This window comes from Nelumbo nucifera, chromosome 1, assembly GCF_055504915.1.
Source record: "Nelumbo nucifera cultivar China Antique chromosome 1, China Antique-T2T, whole genome shotgun sequence".
Taxonomy (NCBI): Eukaryota; Viridiplantae; Streptophyta; class Magnoliopsida; order Proteales; family Nelumbonaceae; genus Nelumbo; species Nelumbo nucifera.
Window position 1 is genome coordinate 97,354,214 of NC_142649.1, and position 16,370 is coordinate 97,370,583.

The 16,370-nt window shown below is 36.8% G+C and overlaps 1 protein-coding gene and 1 long non-coding RNA gene across 8 annotated transcripts; one reads left to right on the forward strand and one right to left on the reverse strand.

The window, feature by feature from the left end:
• Positions 1-897: 897 nt before the first annotated feature.
• Positions 898-12,000, forward strand: LOC104610583 (uncharacterized). Of its 6 annotated transcripts, none has more exons than XR_016077294.1 (4): positions 898-2,032; positions 4,640-4,768; positions 9,218-9,367; positions 11,862-12,000. It is a non-coding gene; the product is annotated as an uncharacterized LOC104610583 (long non-coding RNA). The 6 variants fall into 6 exon arrangements; XR_016077291.1 differs by having other exon boundaries at positions 899-2,039; XR_737445.3 differs by having other exon boundaries at positions 919-2,032; positions 4,708-4,768.
• Positions 7,624-15,247, reverse strand: LOC104610584 (putative membrane protein At3g27390). 2 transcript variants are annotated; one of them, XM_010277286.3, is made up of 9 exons: positions 14,831-15,243; positions 14,554-14,662; positions 14,236-14,431; positions 13,991-14,127; positions 12,289-12,577; positions 12,098-12,204; positions 11,788-11,962; positions 8,997-9,445; positions 7,624-8,299 (listed from the first exon to the last, which is right to left on the reverse strand). In XM_010277286.3, the coding sequence occupies exons 1-9, from the start codon at positions 14,913-14,915 to the stop codon at positions 8,146-8,148; spliced, it is 1,701 nt and encodes a 566-aa protein (XP_010275588.1). In that variant the 5' UTR covers positions 14,916-15,243; the 3' UTR covers positions 7,624-8,145. The 2 variants fall into 2 exon arrangements, with proteins under 2 accessions (XP_010275588.1, XP_010275587.1); XM_010277285.3 differs by having other exon boundaries at positions 12,098-12,577; positions 14,831-15,247.
• Positions 15,248-16,370: the final 1,123 nt, after the last annotated feature.

Genomic DNA, 16,370 nt, shown 5'->3' on the forward strand with positions numbered 1-16,370 from the left:
TTATTTTGAGGTTGAAAATTATTTTTTATGAGATAATGCAAATTGAACTTAACATTTCCAAATAGTATGTTCTAGGGGTAAAATAGTAAAATCAATAAATTTCAGATGGTTAAGGGTTGATCTAACACAAACAAACTTATGGATTCAGAGCCTCTAAAAAGTAGAAAATCACATATGCTTCTTTTCAGAATTTAGACAAATATATATATCTTTTTAACTTTTCGGATCTGAAATTTCATATTTATCAAACGCCACCTTAGTCTCTCCTTTTCAAAGTGCTTTTGTCCCAAATAGGCAGATTAATAATAACATTCTCATTGCTCATGAGATGCTCCACTCTATGAAAAAATAAAAATAAAAAAGGAAAGAAGGGCATGATGGCTTGTAATATTGACGTGGAAAAAGCTTATGATAGGCTAACAGCCTTCCAAATTCTGATAAATGGTACACCCAATACAACGATCTACCCACCTAGAGGTATTAGACAAGGAGATCCCTTTTCCCCTTACATTTTTGTTCTATGTGCAGTTGCAGAATCACTTTCTAGGAAGTTGGAAAAAGAATGTCTTAACCTTAACACTGGTATTGGATGTAAAGCTACAAAGAATTCTCCCAAAATTCCTATTATGCAATTTGCAGATGATTGTTTGATATTTGTTGGACCTTCCATTAATGCTTGCCTCAAAATCAAAGATATTCTAGAAAAATTTGCTAAGGCATTGGGTTAGAACCCAAATTTCAAGAAATCATTTATTCATTTCTCTCAAAATATCCCAAATAAATTCCAAAAAATTCTTGCCAAGATTCTGAAGATTCCTATCCAATCAAACAATGGCTTATACTTGAAGCCCCCCCCCCCCCCCCCCCCCCTAAATTAATTCAAGAGTCACTAAGGACTTATTTCAATTTGCAAAGGATAGAGTAATCAAAAAACTTGCTGGTTGGAAGAGAAATTCTCTTCCTCTTGCTGGTAGAATTACTCTCTTAAAAGCCTTTGCTAGTATGCTTCCTCAATATATCATGAGATCTTTCAGGTTGCCTAGTGGCATCATTGAGGACATCAATAAAGCCCAGAAAAAATTTCTTTTGTCTAACTCTAGTGATAAGAAACCTTTGCACCTTATAAGATGGAACAAGGTTTGCTATCCTAAAAATAAGGGTGGACTTGGCCTTATTAATTTAAAATGGGCTAATGAAGCCAACCTAGCCAAATTGGGTTGGAAAATTCTTAGAGAGAAAGATAACTTATGCCAAGAAAAATATTTCTTGGTCCTGGAGAGGAATTATTGATTCAAGAGACCTTTTGAGGAAAGGTATTGGTTGGATTATTGGAAATGGGAAATCCGTCAATTTCTAGAAGGACAATTGGCTCGATAATGATATTCTTGTTGAGGGACTTGATCTAGTTCCGCATGAGATGGAGAACATAGGGTCCATTTGATTTGTAGGAATAGGGGTCCGGAATTAGAATCAGAATCGGAATGACGATTCTAAGCATTTGGTTGGGCAGAATCAGAATCTGATTCCCATTCCGAGTGGAATGGCAATCCTCCATTTGAGGGAATGGCCATTCCTGGCCCACCCCCTAGGGAATCGGAATCCCATTCCTGTTTCTTAAAATAGCAAAAAACAAAATTACATTTAAAGCCCTCAAACCCTTTTCACTAACCGATTCCAACTTTTCTATTCCTTTCTCACTCATCTTTCGTTTCTCTCTCCTTGCAGCTGAAGAAGAACGGAGTTGGACTGAAGCTCCGGTGACGACAGTGACAGTAAGTCACTGTCGATTTTGCTCTCTCTCCTCTCCTATTCTTCTTCTTCCTCTCCTCTCTCTCACACACTCTTTTTCATTCCTCCCCTGCCTTTCTATTGCAGACCAGACCAGACCAGGGTGATTTCTTTTTGCTATTAGATTTCACACACTCTCTCTCTCTCACGGATCGGCTCAGTTTATAGGGATGAAGACAATACTGAATAAGCCATAGTAGAATATTGCAGACCAGACTAGACCACGATGATTGCTTGAAATGCTGTGAGAAGTAATTCCTTTTATTCTGTTGTTTGCCTGCTTCTCTGCTGGCTTATGGGCTTTATTTTATAGTGCCGTGTCTTGGGCTGTTTTTTTGTTTAGAGTTCTTCTATTGGAGTTCTCTGCATTACTGGTCTTAATCTCTGATAATTTTCTTCTTTTCTCATTAAATGGCAATAACAACAATTCGGCAACCACATACGCTAAGCATAGTGCACACTAGCAATTTAACATGTGGAATGAATGGGACAATGAGTCCACTTGTAAGAAGTCTTTTATCAAATGGCACTTTAACAGTTTGATGATTGATCTATCACATTCTTCTGGATGATTATGGAGGATCTCCTAATTGAATCCCATTGGATGATGCATATAGACCATGGTCTTGATTTCCCTGGATACAAATAATTTCCTGCAATGTCCCCACCTCCATGCTTTCTTTCTTGAAGGTGGGAAAATATCTCTTACATTATCTCCTAGTTATACATTTTTGCCCAAGGGGCCATTTGATAACAGCTGAAGTTGCTGAACTGAAAGATATATTGCTTTGTCTTTTAGTTGATAAAATAATTAAATGCTGAATTTTTAAGGGTATAATGATCTGCCCAACTTCAGCTTCAGCCATTAAGGAGCCCACAACCTCCTAAAAAGCTTATTTGCTAAAAAAGCAATAAGCTTTTCAGTTCAGCCACTTCAGCTGTTATCAAATGGCCCCCAAGTATCAGAATTATCAGGATTCTTAATTTATTGGGAGAAATCAATTTTCTTATAGCTGAATTAGTGTTTTTAAGGAGATGATAATAATTTTGGCTGAAGTTATATCTAGTAGATATGAAATGTTTGATTATTTTGAAGTCTTGAGGAGTGGTGTTTAGCACTTTTACTTTGTATCCCTATTATTTAACACAGTTTAGTAAAGTTTCAACTTAGTACTTACCAGTCAAGAAAGAATGTTTAATTATTTTGGTGAAATAATTTAATGTCATTTATTTAAAGGTGTCAAATATCTTAGTTGTTAGTCTTTTTTTTACTCTTTTATTTTTTTTTTTTGGGGGGGGGGGTGTTGAACTTTTACAATGAAATCTTGCCTCCTATGCAGTTTTAAAACCTATTGTTTTTAAGGGCACTTATCCATAAATCATATTTTGCATTTAATCCCCCTCTAGTTTTGTTAATCAATACTATGCCATCTTCTACCCAAACAAAAATAAATAAATAAATAAATTAAAAAATAATAGAACAGAATAAAATAATACTTTGCCATCAGTAAACAACACACACCAAACACCATAAATGTGTTTATCAAATTTTCTTGCCTAGCTATGGATTATAATTATGTGTTGCATACAAATTTCTGATTTTTTAACAGGCACTCATATAGTTTCATTAGGAAACAAAAAGGGCCTCGATAACATATGAAGGTGGAAAAGAGAAGGCCCTTGGTAGGGTTCTGTGATGGCATGAAACAGTTGCTACCCTTCTATCTTGCATCCTGCCCCATTTCTAGCAAAATAATCAGCAAACATTAAGGCTATGTTTGGTTTGAAGGAAAAGGTAGAAAAGGCAAGGAAACCTATACAAGATTTGTAAAGGTTTCCTTACCTTTCCCTTCCTTTCCCTACTTTTTCTTTCAAACCAAACACAACCTAATTAAGTTCCCTTGGAATCTACAATATTCTCATTGACTGTAGCTTTACAAGCAGAACTTGGCATCACCATTTTAAGACTTTTAAGGTCCAATAGTTTGTTCCAGAATCCAGATTCAATGGAGTCATTGGGTTGCTAGAATATAAAGGGATTGAATAAGAAAGGGAATGTGCTTTGGAACTGTATTCAGTATGGCTACAGAGGAATACTTGTATCTTTGAGTAGAAAAAGAACCTTGTAGAAGCTGTTATCAATCTCAGTGTTGAGATTACACAATCATGTCTAACAATTCACAGTTTATTCAGGGATGTTCATAAGAATGATTTGCTGACTTTTGATTACTTTTTGAACTTTCAGTTTTCTGACCAGTTGTTTCTTGTATAGTTTTGACCAGGGATGTTCATAACCTAAATGCATCTCTAGTTTGGGTTTCTTCATGTTAATGTAGTGATGCTGCAGTTGTAATAATATGAATTATCTGTTCTATAAATTGATAATTCATGAGGCAAAAAGATGATTTAGTTTAACACTCTTGAAATTAAGAAGTTTGAAATGTCCACGATGGTTTAATGTAAGCAGAAAAGGAATGTATACTAAAAGTTTTTCTTTCAACTCAATTCAGTGGAGTTTTATCCCAATAATATTGATTGGCAGAATTTCCTTGTTTGATATTTTCCTCAAACATTTCAATACTAATAAGCTATATCTATTCTATAAGTACCACATTGACATGTGCTGGAGTTTCACCTTAGAGACGTGCATACAAGAGATCCATAATTCTAAAATGATAGAAGGTTTACATTGCTGGGTTAAATTAAGCATGGTTGTTTGTATTCGAAGTTTACTACATTTGATGCATAACTGACAGATACATGTGTTGGGTTGGATACTTGGTTGTTATTCTCCACGTAGAAAGTAGAAACCCATTTTTTCCTTAGCCTGATGTAGTGGGATTCTTGTTAGGATCTGTGCCTTCAAGTGCCTCTATGTGTATAACAATCTTAGGCCTGCCTATGCATGTTTTAATACAGCACAATGAGCGTCGTAGTGCTGGGCAAGGTGGTCAAAGCTTCAGCTGCAGACAAATTGCTGGTGTGTTTCCTTCTTTTTCTTCAAAATTTGTGGTTATTTCATTGTTTTCCACTTTTTTTTAAGAGAGAATCAGTGTAAACTTTAATTGTAAACTTATGTATAAATATGCACTGTGTTTATGCTTGGTCATCAAATGCATTGAACCGAGGGTGATTTGTATTATTGACCATGTTTCATTTTTAGCTGTGTGCCCACCTGGACCATTCACAATTTCATTCAGCCTTCCAGTGCCTGTTGACCCGAGATTGTTTTTACCAGACTTGAGATCAGATGGGATACTTGAAGTTGTTATGAAATATAGAAAACTGGATGCTTAGATACCCATCTTATTGTTGCCTCTATTTGAGGTAGATTAATTGTTTAAAACATGCTATGGAGGATTGATTTGTTTGGTCTGGATGTTGTATTTTGAAGAAATGGGAAACCAGCCTAGCAGAAAGATTTACGGTGGAATCCTTGGATTATAGCCTCCACTAAAGTGTCAAACATTCATGAAATGAATTGGAGGTGGGACACTATCATACTCTTGAGAAAAGTTTTAAAACGTGGAGGCATGATGTGAGGGGCTCCACTACCTGAGTTTTTGTGATTTTTCTTTTCATTTTTTATGGAGAATGATTTTTTGTGATTTTTGTTTGTTTATCTGTTTCTTTTCTTTTTTTTTAAATATTTTCTCCATATATGCACTTGGTAGCAGGTTGCCAATGTGTGTATATGTTGAAAATATATAATTAGTGGATCTTTTTGAGGTTCTTTTAAGTTCTAGCAGGGGCAGAATTGGAAACTTTGGTTGATTCCAATTCCAGCTTCTAGTTGAACCAAACAACAGGAATTGGAATCTGGTTCCGATTCTTGACTGAACCAAACAGATGCCAGGAATAGGTGATTCTAATTCCGATTCTGGTCCTGTCTGTAAACCAAACGGACCCTTAAATGTGGGGGACTTTGGATTTCATTGACCATGAGAGGAAGATCTGGAATGAAAACAAGATCCTTTCGATGGTCTCCCAAAGCACTTGGAATAAAATTAGAGCTATTTTTATTCCAACTGAGGATAAAGAGGACAAGCTTATTTGGAGGATGAATCCATACGGTGTTTTTTCTGTTAAATTGGCCTACATAATTAAGTGCAACTCAATTTCTAATAGAGATTATGTATTTAGCTGGAACAATATGGTGTGGAAGTTTAAATGTCAACCGAGATTAAGGGTTCTCCTATTTCTATTCCTAAACAATAAACTCCCCTCCAAAGTTTTCTAGGCTGTGTTTGGTTTGAAGGAAAAGGTAGGGAAAGGTAAGGGAACCTATACAAAGTTTGTATAGGTTCCCTTGTCTTTCCCTTCCTTTCCCTACCTTTTCCTTCAAACCAAACATAGCCTCAAGGAAAATAGGGATGAACATTGATGGAGAATGTTGTTTCTGTGGAGAGGAAGAGGACATTGACCACATTTTTAAAAAATGCAAAATGGTTAAACAAGTTTGGATGACTGAACAACAAGCATAGTGTCTTCCCTTGAATGTGATAGTTTGAGTGAGTGGTGTTATGGAGTTCATGAGGCTGACGTGAAATTTAACGCTAAGATGAAGGAAAGAAGTGTTTATATTCTATGGCAAGTTTGGAAAAATAGGAATTCCAAAATTCTTTCCAATAAATCAACCCCCAATCTCTATTATTGAAAAAGCAACAAAAGGTTTCTTGGAATATCTTGAACTAACTGAGGAATCTAAACGTCAAACTGAGATTAAATAGTGGAAGAATATAATCTGGACACCCCCTAAGGATGATTCGATTAAAATTAATTTTGATGCATCTAGGCTGTCAAATGGGATGTGTGCGGTTGCTACTATGGCCAGAGATCATTTTGGTTAGATTGTGGATTTCAAGGGTTACTCAATGGGATGCTCGTCAATAAGCATTGTTGAAGCGTGGGCAGCTTGGGAGGCGCCCAACCTCACTGCTAACTTTAGGAATTCGTCGTTGATCATTGAGGAAATAATATCTATTGCTAAAAGAGGGTATCAGAAATTCCTTGTCAAGTGGAAAGGCAAGCCTATGTCTGAGAGTTCTTGGATCACTTCTGAAGACCTTCATCATCTCAACCCAGATCTTTATGAAAGGTACAATGCTTTTAACTCGTCGAGGCCGAGTTCATTCAAGTTGGGGAGAGATGATAAGAATTGTCAACACACTTCAAGACTTATTCTAGAAAGAAGAAGGCCTTACAACAGGTCCTGATATGGCATAGTGATGGTACTTGTGATTTGGACTGAATTGAACACCAAGGGTATTTTTGCCATTTTGTAATTTTTCTGTAAGGTCCAATAATAGGTTTGATTGTCTAGTTATAGTTTGTTTATATTTGAAATTTCAGACTCTAGAGTCACTGCATAAGTAGGATTAGAGTTATTGAGTCTTCTTTGAATTGAAATAGGATATAACAGCTTAGTTTGAGTCATACTAGGATTATTGAGTCTAACAGTTTGACTCCTAGGATTATTATGAGTTTAGAGTCTATAAATATGTATGGACGTTTTACACAAAGGCAATGAAGTTTATTGAGTTTTCTTCAGCTTATGCTAGCCATGATGAGTGATTTCAATGCCCTAGAGTGATTCTAGGCACCTTGTGAGTGATTCCAGGTATTTTCTCTCTTCTTTCTCTCTCCTATTTTCTCTCTTATTCCTTCAAGAAGCCATTACAGCCATTGACAGCCATAAAACTCTGTTCAATAAGACCATTCAACATTCTCTAAGGACTAGAACTGAGCTGGTTCTACATCAAACATGCTATGAAAATTTGCTTGATGTGTAACTAGAAGAGAATAAACTTTACAAGCTGAAGATACATGTTTCAATTGTAAGATTCAAAACTTGACCCTAGGGCCTTTTAGTTCTTATTAGTAATTTCTGCAATTGCCTTTCCAGTGTTCACATTAACATGCTTTGATGCTTTCTACTTGATATTCTGATACTACCAGTAGATGTTCTTGGAAAACTAACAATTCATAGTTTTTCACCCCTTACTTCTGTATACACTTGATACAAACTGTTCTTCACAATGTCTACTTGTTATTAACCGATTTACATCCTAAATAACAAAGAAAGTTTATTTATAACATATATTTACAACAGTTACTGACTTGTCCCAATCATCAAATGCAGTTTTGCTTCCTTTATGTGTTTGGTCCTCTACATGATATATAGAGTTGTGTCAATTCCAAAGTGAGGCTAAACCAGAATTATAAGCATGCTTGAGGAATTGGAGGTCTCTCTGTCTCTCTCTCTATCTATCTCCTCAATTCTATCATCCTATCCAGTAAGCAAAAAACAAGAATTAGCACAAACATGAATAGAAAAGACTGAACTTAACCTTCACCCTATACAATTTCAATGGAAGTAACTGATCTGATCGAACTCAATCTTGTTGAACCCTCCTCCTCAATGGAATATAAGATTAAAGCCTTCACAACTTGGCAAAATCTCCTTCTGTAAGTTGGAAACTTTGATATACACCTTGTCATTCCTATTAGCCTGGAAAAAGAATCATGTAATATTTTCAGAAGGGTTATTCTATTCTTTATCAAGAAATAGGAAAAAAAAGTCGTGTTCTTTCTGAGCTTTGATCAAACAGAAATCCTACACTGGGCAATATACAAAATCTTAATATCCACATCCCAGACTTTGTAAAGCTTGCTAATTGCTGAAATAGGAGCTGAAAGCATATTTCTTAAAAGACTTCAAATTTAAAAGTGTGCCATTCAGCATTCCAACAACTGAAGACCTACTTTATTGCTTATTGAAGAAGAACAGGTATTGGGGCAATTTGTTTTGATTGGTAATTGTTCAAATTTTATTAATATGTTAAATAAAGAGAATGAGTAATTCTTTTAGTAGCCAAGATTCAGTGGTACCAATTCAAATACTTGTTTAGGTCAGATATAAGTAGCCAAGATCCGGTGGTACCAATTCTTTGATACCCCAGATTGGTCAGATTAGCTCAACATTCTTCTTGTGGCAGGGGACAGAGGCTTTTCAGAATGTATTATCATTGTCTACAAGAGAATAAAAAATACCATACTTTCAGAGAATGCTTTGGAAGTTTTCTGCTACTGTTTTAGAAAAATCTGAGGCTTGTAGTCCTTGATGAAAGCATATGTATTCTACTCTAGAGACTAGTGAGATTCAAAACACAATACACAAACTTGTACAAAAGGGATGAAGCCCACACCTTCTGCCAATTCCCTGAATTTGAGCAGCTCTGAGAGCATCTTGGGGAACTGTGGAGCCATGCTCCCAAGCCTTCATGCGCTGGGTATCACCACCAAAGAGGACAATCTTCTCCAGAAATCTCATTTCGCATTCTCCCATATTTATGACTTTTATTTGCTCCTTTAAAACCATTATAGGATGGAAAAACCAGTCTAATAACCGGTCTTGTGGTCGGTTCAGATGGGTGACTTCAATTCCATCAAGAAGCAACAAACCATCTGATCCAGCTTTAATGGAGTAAAGCAGACTATGCAAGAATGAGTAAGAAGGCAAACCAACACCAACTATGGTTGCTTCACTGCTACACTTTGCCTTGGACCATTCGTTGAGGTCAGCTGTTGTTATGATATTTGCATCTATGAGCTCCTTGCCTCTTAACTCGCAAGACTTCATCATGTTTCCCCATATCTGTTGTATGTTCAATTAGACATAAGAATCTTTATGACTATTTGCCCTTTATTTTCTTTCTAGTTCATGTGAAAAGAAGATGACATTTTGACTGGTAATTAATCTAAAGAAAAAACTCAGGAGACGACAATGAAAGAACTGTAATTTTCTTCTGTAAGAAAATCTGCGTTTTAAGTTAGACATTCTTATTTTTTGGAATTTTAAGTTAACCTGTCTAATCTAAGAGGTTAGATGTTGATGCTGCCATGAAAGAGGCAGCTCCCATTTTCATTGTATCTTAAAATATATGATGTTTATTAAGCCAAATCCTTTCTTTTACAGTTTGATTCTCTTATGTTGGTTGTATGACTTATAGTTTAATAACTGGAACTTATGTTGGTTGTGCCAAAAGAAGGGTATAAAATAGTGAATATTTGTATTAACTCCTTGAGGAAATACAAAGCTTGGATTGTTTATTGTCAAGCTGCAAAAGATTCTATTAAGGACTCCAGCTGGAGGAGGAATATTAGAACCCATGAGTTTTATGGTGTTGCTCTTCAAAGGATGTATAGTTTCATTTTAGCTCAAGTTATAATCTTCAGAAAATTTACTTTCAATAGGTATAGGAGAAAATTATTAATAAATATGACTAATTAGTCTTCTATTTGTTTTCAATTAAAAGAAGATAAAATATAAGCGTCACCTTCTCAGAGAAAGGGAACTAAGTAGGATTTCTTATCTCAGATATAGTATAAGTTTCCTTCTGTTATGGGGGCATCCACAGTGAGGCATGCAAGTTTCCAATTAAGCTATTGTGACTCATAAATGGCTTATAACACAATATACATTAATATTAGTGTGCATACAACTTTTTCATAAACTAATAATGTGCAATGCAAATTTGATAATAATAATTGTGGAAATCAAGGTACACTTCTGTTACCTTAATTTAATAACAAGGATCAAAATATTGACACAATACGTCCCGTATCAGTACATTGGAGACACATGGATACACCAATTCACATAGGAATGGGGGGTTTGAAATTTTGGGATGATAGAAGAAACCTTTCTCATGCTGATGATATAAAAATTAAAAATAAAATAAAAAACAAGCGTATTGGTCTTATTGATACACATTGATACCCAATTGTTGGTATCGAGCGTATCCATAACAAGGGAGAGATTGAGGATGTCACCCATAAAATTAGAGCAAGATGGAGAAAATGGAGGGGTGCATCTAGAGTATTATGTAAGAGGAGAATACCACCTAGGCTAAAAGAAAATTTTGTGCACTGTTTATAAGGCTAGTAATGCTGTATTAAGTAGTGTGTTCGGCAGGAAAGAAACATGCATGTCCCAAAAGTAAGCATGGTGGACATGCAAAATATTGAGATGGACAAGTGAGAAAAATAGAAAGGATAGGATCGGAAATCAACTTATTTTAAGGAACCTATGTGTAGCTCTAACAAGTGGTGAAATGAGGGGAAGTAGCATAAGATGTCTTGGGCATGTGCAGAGAAGGCCATCTACAGTACCAGTAAGAAAAACTGATCCGTAATCTGTTACATGTTCAAAGCGCTAGAAGAGATAGGGGCAGACCAAATAGGACATGGTTTGAAGTAGTAAAAAATATTTAACAATGGATATGGCACTTATGAAATGGAAGAATAGGATTCATGTAGACAAGTCCATATAGTTGGGACAAGGCTTAGCTGCTGATACGTCTTGCACTGTGGAACCAACTTGGTTCCTAAAAGATTCATGTAGTATCACAGATTGTTATGTTGCTAAATGTTAATGTAAAGTTGTTTACAACAGAAACTAACAGTACTGGTACAACATCTACTGTTCTCCATATCTTAAAAACCATTTCTTTCTTTACCTTGATTTCTTTTTCATGAGAAAAATCATGGAAACTGTAGGCTTAGAAGCCAAAGTTTGAATTGTGCTTCATTAACCTAATACAACATATACATTGCTTACCTTCTTGTAAGTCTTAAATATTTCATTCTTGTGGGCTTTTTCAATGATGATGTTCTCTTCTTTATTTATAGAATATGGACTGCAGAGGTTCTGCCATGGTATTTTGCAATTTAACTTTTCAATTTTTGAGTAACTTATTTGCCCATTAAATGTGACATATTTCATGCCAATTTTAATTTATCTGTGTAGTTATGTCTATTTATTATAGTTTTTTTTTTGGGAGGTGGGGGGGGGGGGGAGGGGAATCAAAATGTAATTAATCTCTTAGAAAGAAAAGTACTCATGTACATCACACAACAATTGCAAATGTAATAGAAAATGTTTGGTATGCAAAAATTAGGAAGAACATCCATCTATACTCAGAATGTAAAACAGACCTGCACCATTTTCACTTCCTGTATTGCCTCTCTAACGGATCTTGATGGGGCCAAACTTGGCATGCGCATTGCAGGTGCTTCAACAGAAGCAGAGCTAAATTTGCCTCCTGCTGCTTGATTTCCTCTAATGGAAAATTCTGCTGAGTGAGAGACCCTCTTCCTTCTATACTGGGGCCTGGCTGTGAGCAATACGATGTATAACATCAAGGAAGAACCAAGAAATGACAGCTGAACAAGTATTACTGAATAGGCTTGAACTAGCACATTTGGGAATGAAACTAAGATAATTAGATGAGTGAAAGAATATTACTTTGGTAGGATAGACCCTTCTCTCAGATAGAGCCAGTCATTTGTGTATTCATCAAATTCTGCCACCATGGCAATTACATAAGCTACACCTCTCTGGAAAGATTTTTCCTGCCTCAATGTGAAAACTGAATCTTCAGTTATTTTTGGAAGAAAGTTTGTGAGAGTTGAATAAAAATCTGAAAGTCGGGTCACCTGGTATACTATAACAGCGCCATACAACCCAATGAAGAAGCTGGAGAAAATAGCTAACAAGATGCTCCCAATGACAAAAATTGGCCATAGAAGGATTGTGAAACCAGCAATTGGGATACAAGCAGTTTCTAAAAATGGACCTTCTCGGCTTACTACATCATGTAACAACCGGTACCAGCCCTTGAAAAGCATGTATGGACTCTTCACTATTGCAATGACAGTGTAAAGAGGAATATCCACAATTAGTCCTAGCAGCCCTGCAATGATACAAGCAGGCATGTGCACCAACCTGCAGAACAGATTTGAGATTCGCATTATCTCTTTTTTTCTCTGGCATAAGTAGCATTTTTGGTTTTCATTGTCCCCAAAATGACACATGCAGGAATTTGCAGAACAGTTTTGAGATTGAGACATCTTTGTTTTCCCATAACAAACCAATAACCCATCCTCCCTTTTTACTTTATATATGTTGCCCCTATTTCACCCACATAATGGAACTAAGACTGTCACCTTGTAGGAATTAAAGTCATACATTTTTTATAGTCATTTTTACATATCTTGGATTAGGACTCTCATATTGTCTCCCTGCTTTTGAAGAGAAGTCAAGAATGTTAGTTCTTAAAAACATCCAAAAGCTGGATCAGAAAATAGACAATTATTCTAGATATGGCAGTCATCTCCATTTTCTTCTGTATTTTTTTCATGTTATGCTTCTCTAACTTCTTTAGGAAGAATGTTAGTTCTTCAGAAATATCCCAGAGGTTGGTTGAAGACCAAGCTCCGGTTCATAAGAGATATGGAAATAAAGAAAACTGTTCAATATATGTTAGTCATCCCTGTTTGATTTCTTTGTATTTTCGTTCTCATTATTCTTTATTCACTTTCTTAAGAATGTTGGTTCTTCATAAACATCCAAGAGGTTGGTTGAAAACCAAAATACAGTGCACAAGAGTTGGATGGGAATAGACAAAATCATTCCATATGTGCTAATAGTAGAAGTAATTTCTATTACATAGAAAAGATGCCTTACCTAAAACATTTTAACCAATAAAAATTTCACATGAATTTAAATGAAAATACCCTTTGATTGGTTATGAATTTGTTAGGCACGATACCTGTTTGGTACCATAGCAGGACCGAATCATCCCCATTCATTTTTTGTGTTTTCTTTCACACTATACCACTTTCACCTATCCTTTTAACATGGCATTGTTTTCTGTTGCTGATAATTAGAAAAAACATGAAGCTGTTATTTGTAGTAGAAAGCAAGCTAGTAATGTTTCTGTGACTGTCTTATCCCATTGCCCAGTTCATGAGAGACAAGTATCTTCCAAAGCTAGTAATTTTCTCCATTAGTTCATGCATAACAATGATGAGATTCAGGAATAGGAATCCTACTAATATTTCATAAAGACATATTAAGGCTCTACCTCTCAATGGGAAGCTTCTATTTGAAAGTTCGATGTTCTTCCCTCAATAGATGTTCTTACAACACGATATGTCACAGAAGAAATCACATTACAGAATCACCTATTTATTATCTAATAGCATTAATAATTCATATTCTATATTTTATGGATTACCTTGAGAGCTGAGAGTGGAGTGGTATTTAACCATGGAAGCTCTCTGCTTCCTCAGATGGGAGAGCAAATATAAAATATTTGGTGCACAGGGGTCTTGTTTACCAAGTAGAACACCATACCTCAGAGTTTGAGGTTCATCTGAACACTCAGAGCTTTCACATAACTCCTTTAAGTAGATTGGGTAGGAATGGTAGCATATGTCTGCAAAATCTCGGACCACAGTGCAGCTCCCTTTAATGGTTCCCCAGGTTCCATCCTAGTGTTTTTCACACATAGAATTCTTTTGTCACCGCTTGCTACTTGTGTACATAGGTGTAGAATCAACAAGTGAGGAGAAAACAGTAAAGGCAAATTGAAAATTTACCACAATGCAATGCACAAACTTCCTACATTCAGTGTCTTTTCTGAAGGCCTCGAAAGCCGATACCCATGGAGTGAAGAACCCATAACCCACTCCTACAAGAACGCTTCCAACAATTCCGAGACCCAACCAAATGGCAAACAGAGCAGGCATAGCAAACAGCAAAGCGACTTTAAGGGGTGCATCCAACCGATTGGTCCTGCATTTCAAAATCAGTCAATTGAAAATTTGGTTCTGAAGTTGAAGACCCATTTGGAAATACAGCTCCAGAAAAATGAAATCATGCTAGAAATGAAAGGATGAGAGGTCAGAGGCACTGACTTAATAAGGGTATAGATGGTCCAGGCAACATGAGCAGGGAAGAGCCCCAGGATTACCCCAACATTCCCAATTATCACCACTAATCCAGCAACCGGACCCACTAATATACCTGAAATATGGGAAGAAAAGAAGAACATACACATTATATACATAAACCATAAAGTTGAATCAACCATGGCCATAGCCGAGCTTACATGTAAAGCAGGTAGGAAACGTTTAGAAAGCAAAAACTGAATACAGAAGGGCTAAAGGATAAAAAGAGTGAGAAAGGAACAACCTTTGAGAGCTCCCAGAAAGAGTGCAGAGCAGAAGGCAAAGACCACGTAGATGATGTTCAACCATTGTTTCAGAGAGTTTGACATGCGGACGCAAGGAAGATGAGAGAAACAGAGGAGGCAAAGAAGAAATGAAGAACCATGAAAGAGGCCTTGAGCAAGATTAGCAACACAACGGTCACAGAGACCGGGCAAAACATAACGAGAGAGAGAGAGAGGGGGGGGGGGGGGTGATACAGGTACAACGTTAACCAAGATGACAACAAAAAGTCTAAACCAAAGCAAACCAATTTAAAAGGCAAAAAGACAGATGAAGTTGGGAAGAAGGGAGATTGGTAACTGCCTAACTGGGGAGTCGTCGTGTTTTTCAGACTTTAGCTTCCATTTACCACAATCTGTCTGTGTCAGCAATACAGTATCCTCCTGATATTATCCTATCTTTTCTCGGTGGAGAAAACAAACAAGACCTTGGGATTGGGATTGGGATTGGGAGTGAAAGTAATTGTGATTCGATGTGGCTGACCTTACGCAGCAATTTAACTATTGGAAGACTGGTTGGACCCACACACCTTTCGTTTATTCCAATCTTGTGGTAGGACCAGTTCCTTGTCAGTTCTCACTTCTCACGTAAAGAGAGCTTATTCTCCATTTTATTTTAAAACCATTTATTAATTAAATTAAGCAAAATAAATAAAATTGGTATTTGCTTGCTTGCTGGGCAAGGTTGCACCCCGCCACCTGCCACCTTGCAACAATTGCTTGCACCCCGCCATATCCACAATGCTTTGTCATAATTCATTGTTGGTAACTGGTTCCATAGTCAAGCCCAATGATATCATGCGTGAGGGCAGTGTAGGGAAGACTATGCCAAATTTGACCTTTCAGAACAGAAGGATTCCTTATTCCTTATCCACGGTGTTAAAGATGGATTGTGTTACGTTGATAACCAAGGACCACAATCAGATACCTATAACAATTTATTATTATACCCACTGCCACTCCAAACTCCAAAGTCGAATCCTAAATCCTATATCCTAATTCATTGTTGTAGCCTGAGCATCATCTTAACACGTAGCATTCCCCCATTGACCAAAACTAAACAAAAGGCAGTTTTAGTTTTGGGGCATCCATGATCCAGCTGCATACTCGTGGTCGGTGAACGACGACAGGCAGGAGATTTTCTGGCAGCCCCCAATCCCCATATTTATCATAACAAATTTGCCAGTGCGGATGCAGCGGTTTATTGGTCAAAGTCGTACCCGACACTGCAATTTACAATGCAATACGCAAAATTCCCCCATTCTTGGTTCACAGGGCGCCTCATTCGCGCTTCACACGCATAATGCACGGTGATGTGCATGTGAGGAGCAGATCCCGTTCCCCACCCACCTTACTTCTTTTATTGAACTTGGCGCTAAAAATGCACCAAGATGGTGGTATTGGTATCCTGAGTCCTGACACGGGGCCTCTAGGGAGTTGGGGAACGGGATCTTCTCCTCACGCATGGGCGCCTCACAGGCACATCCACCGTGTGCCAAATAC

Coding starts and splice junctions, on each gene's coding strand:
- LOC104610584 (XM_010277285.3), bottom strand. CDS start 14,915: ATGTCAAACTCTCTGAAACAATGGTTGAACATCATCTACGTGGTCTTT. Junction 12,578..13,990: donor GATGAACCTCAAACTCTGAG/GTATGGTGTTCT, acceptor TCTGTTCTGCAG/GTTGGTGCACATGCCTGCTT. Junction 9,446..11,787: donor AGGAAGTGAAAATGGTGCAG/GTCTGTTTTACA, acceptor AACATACAACAG/ATATGGGGAAACATGATGAA.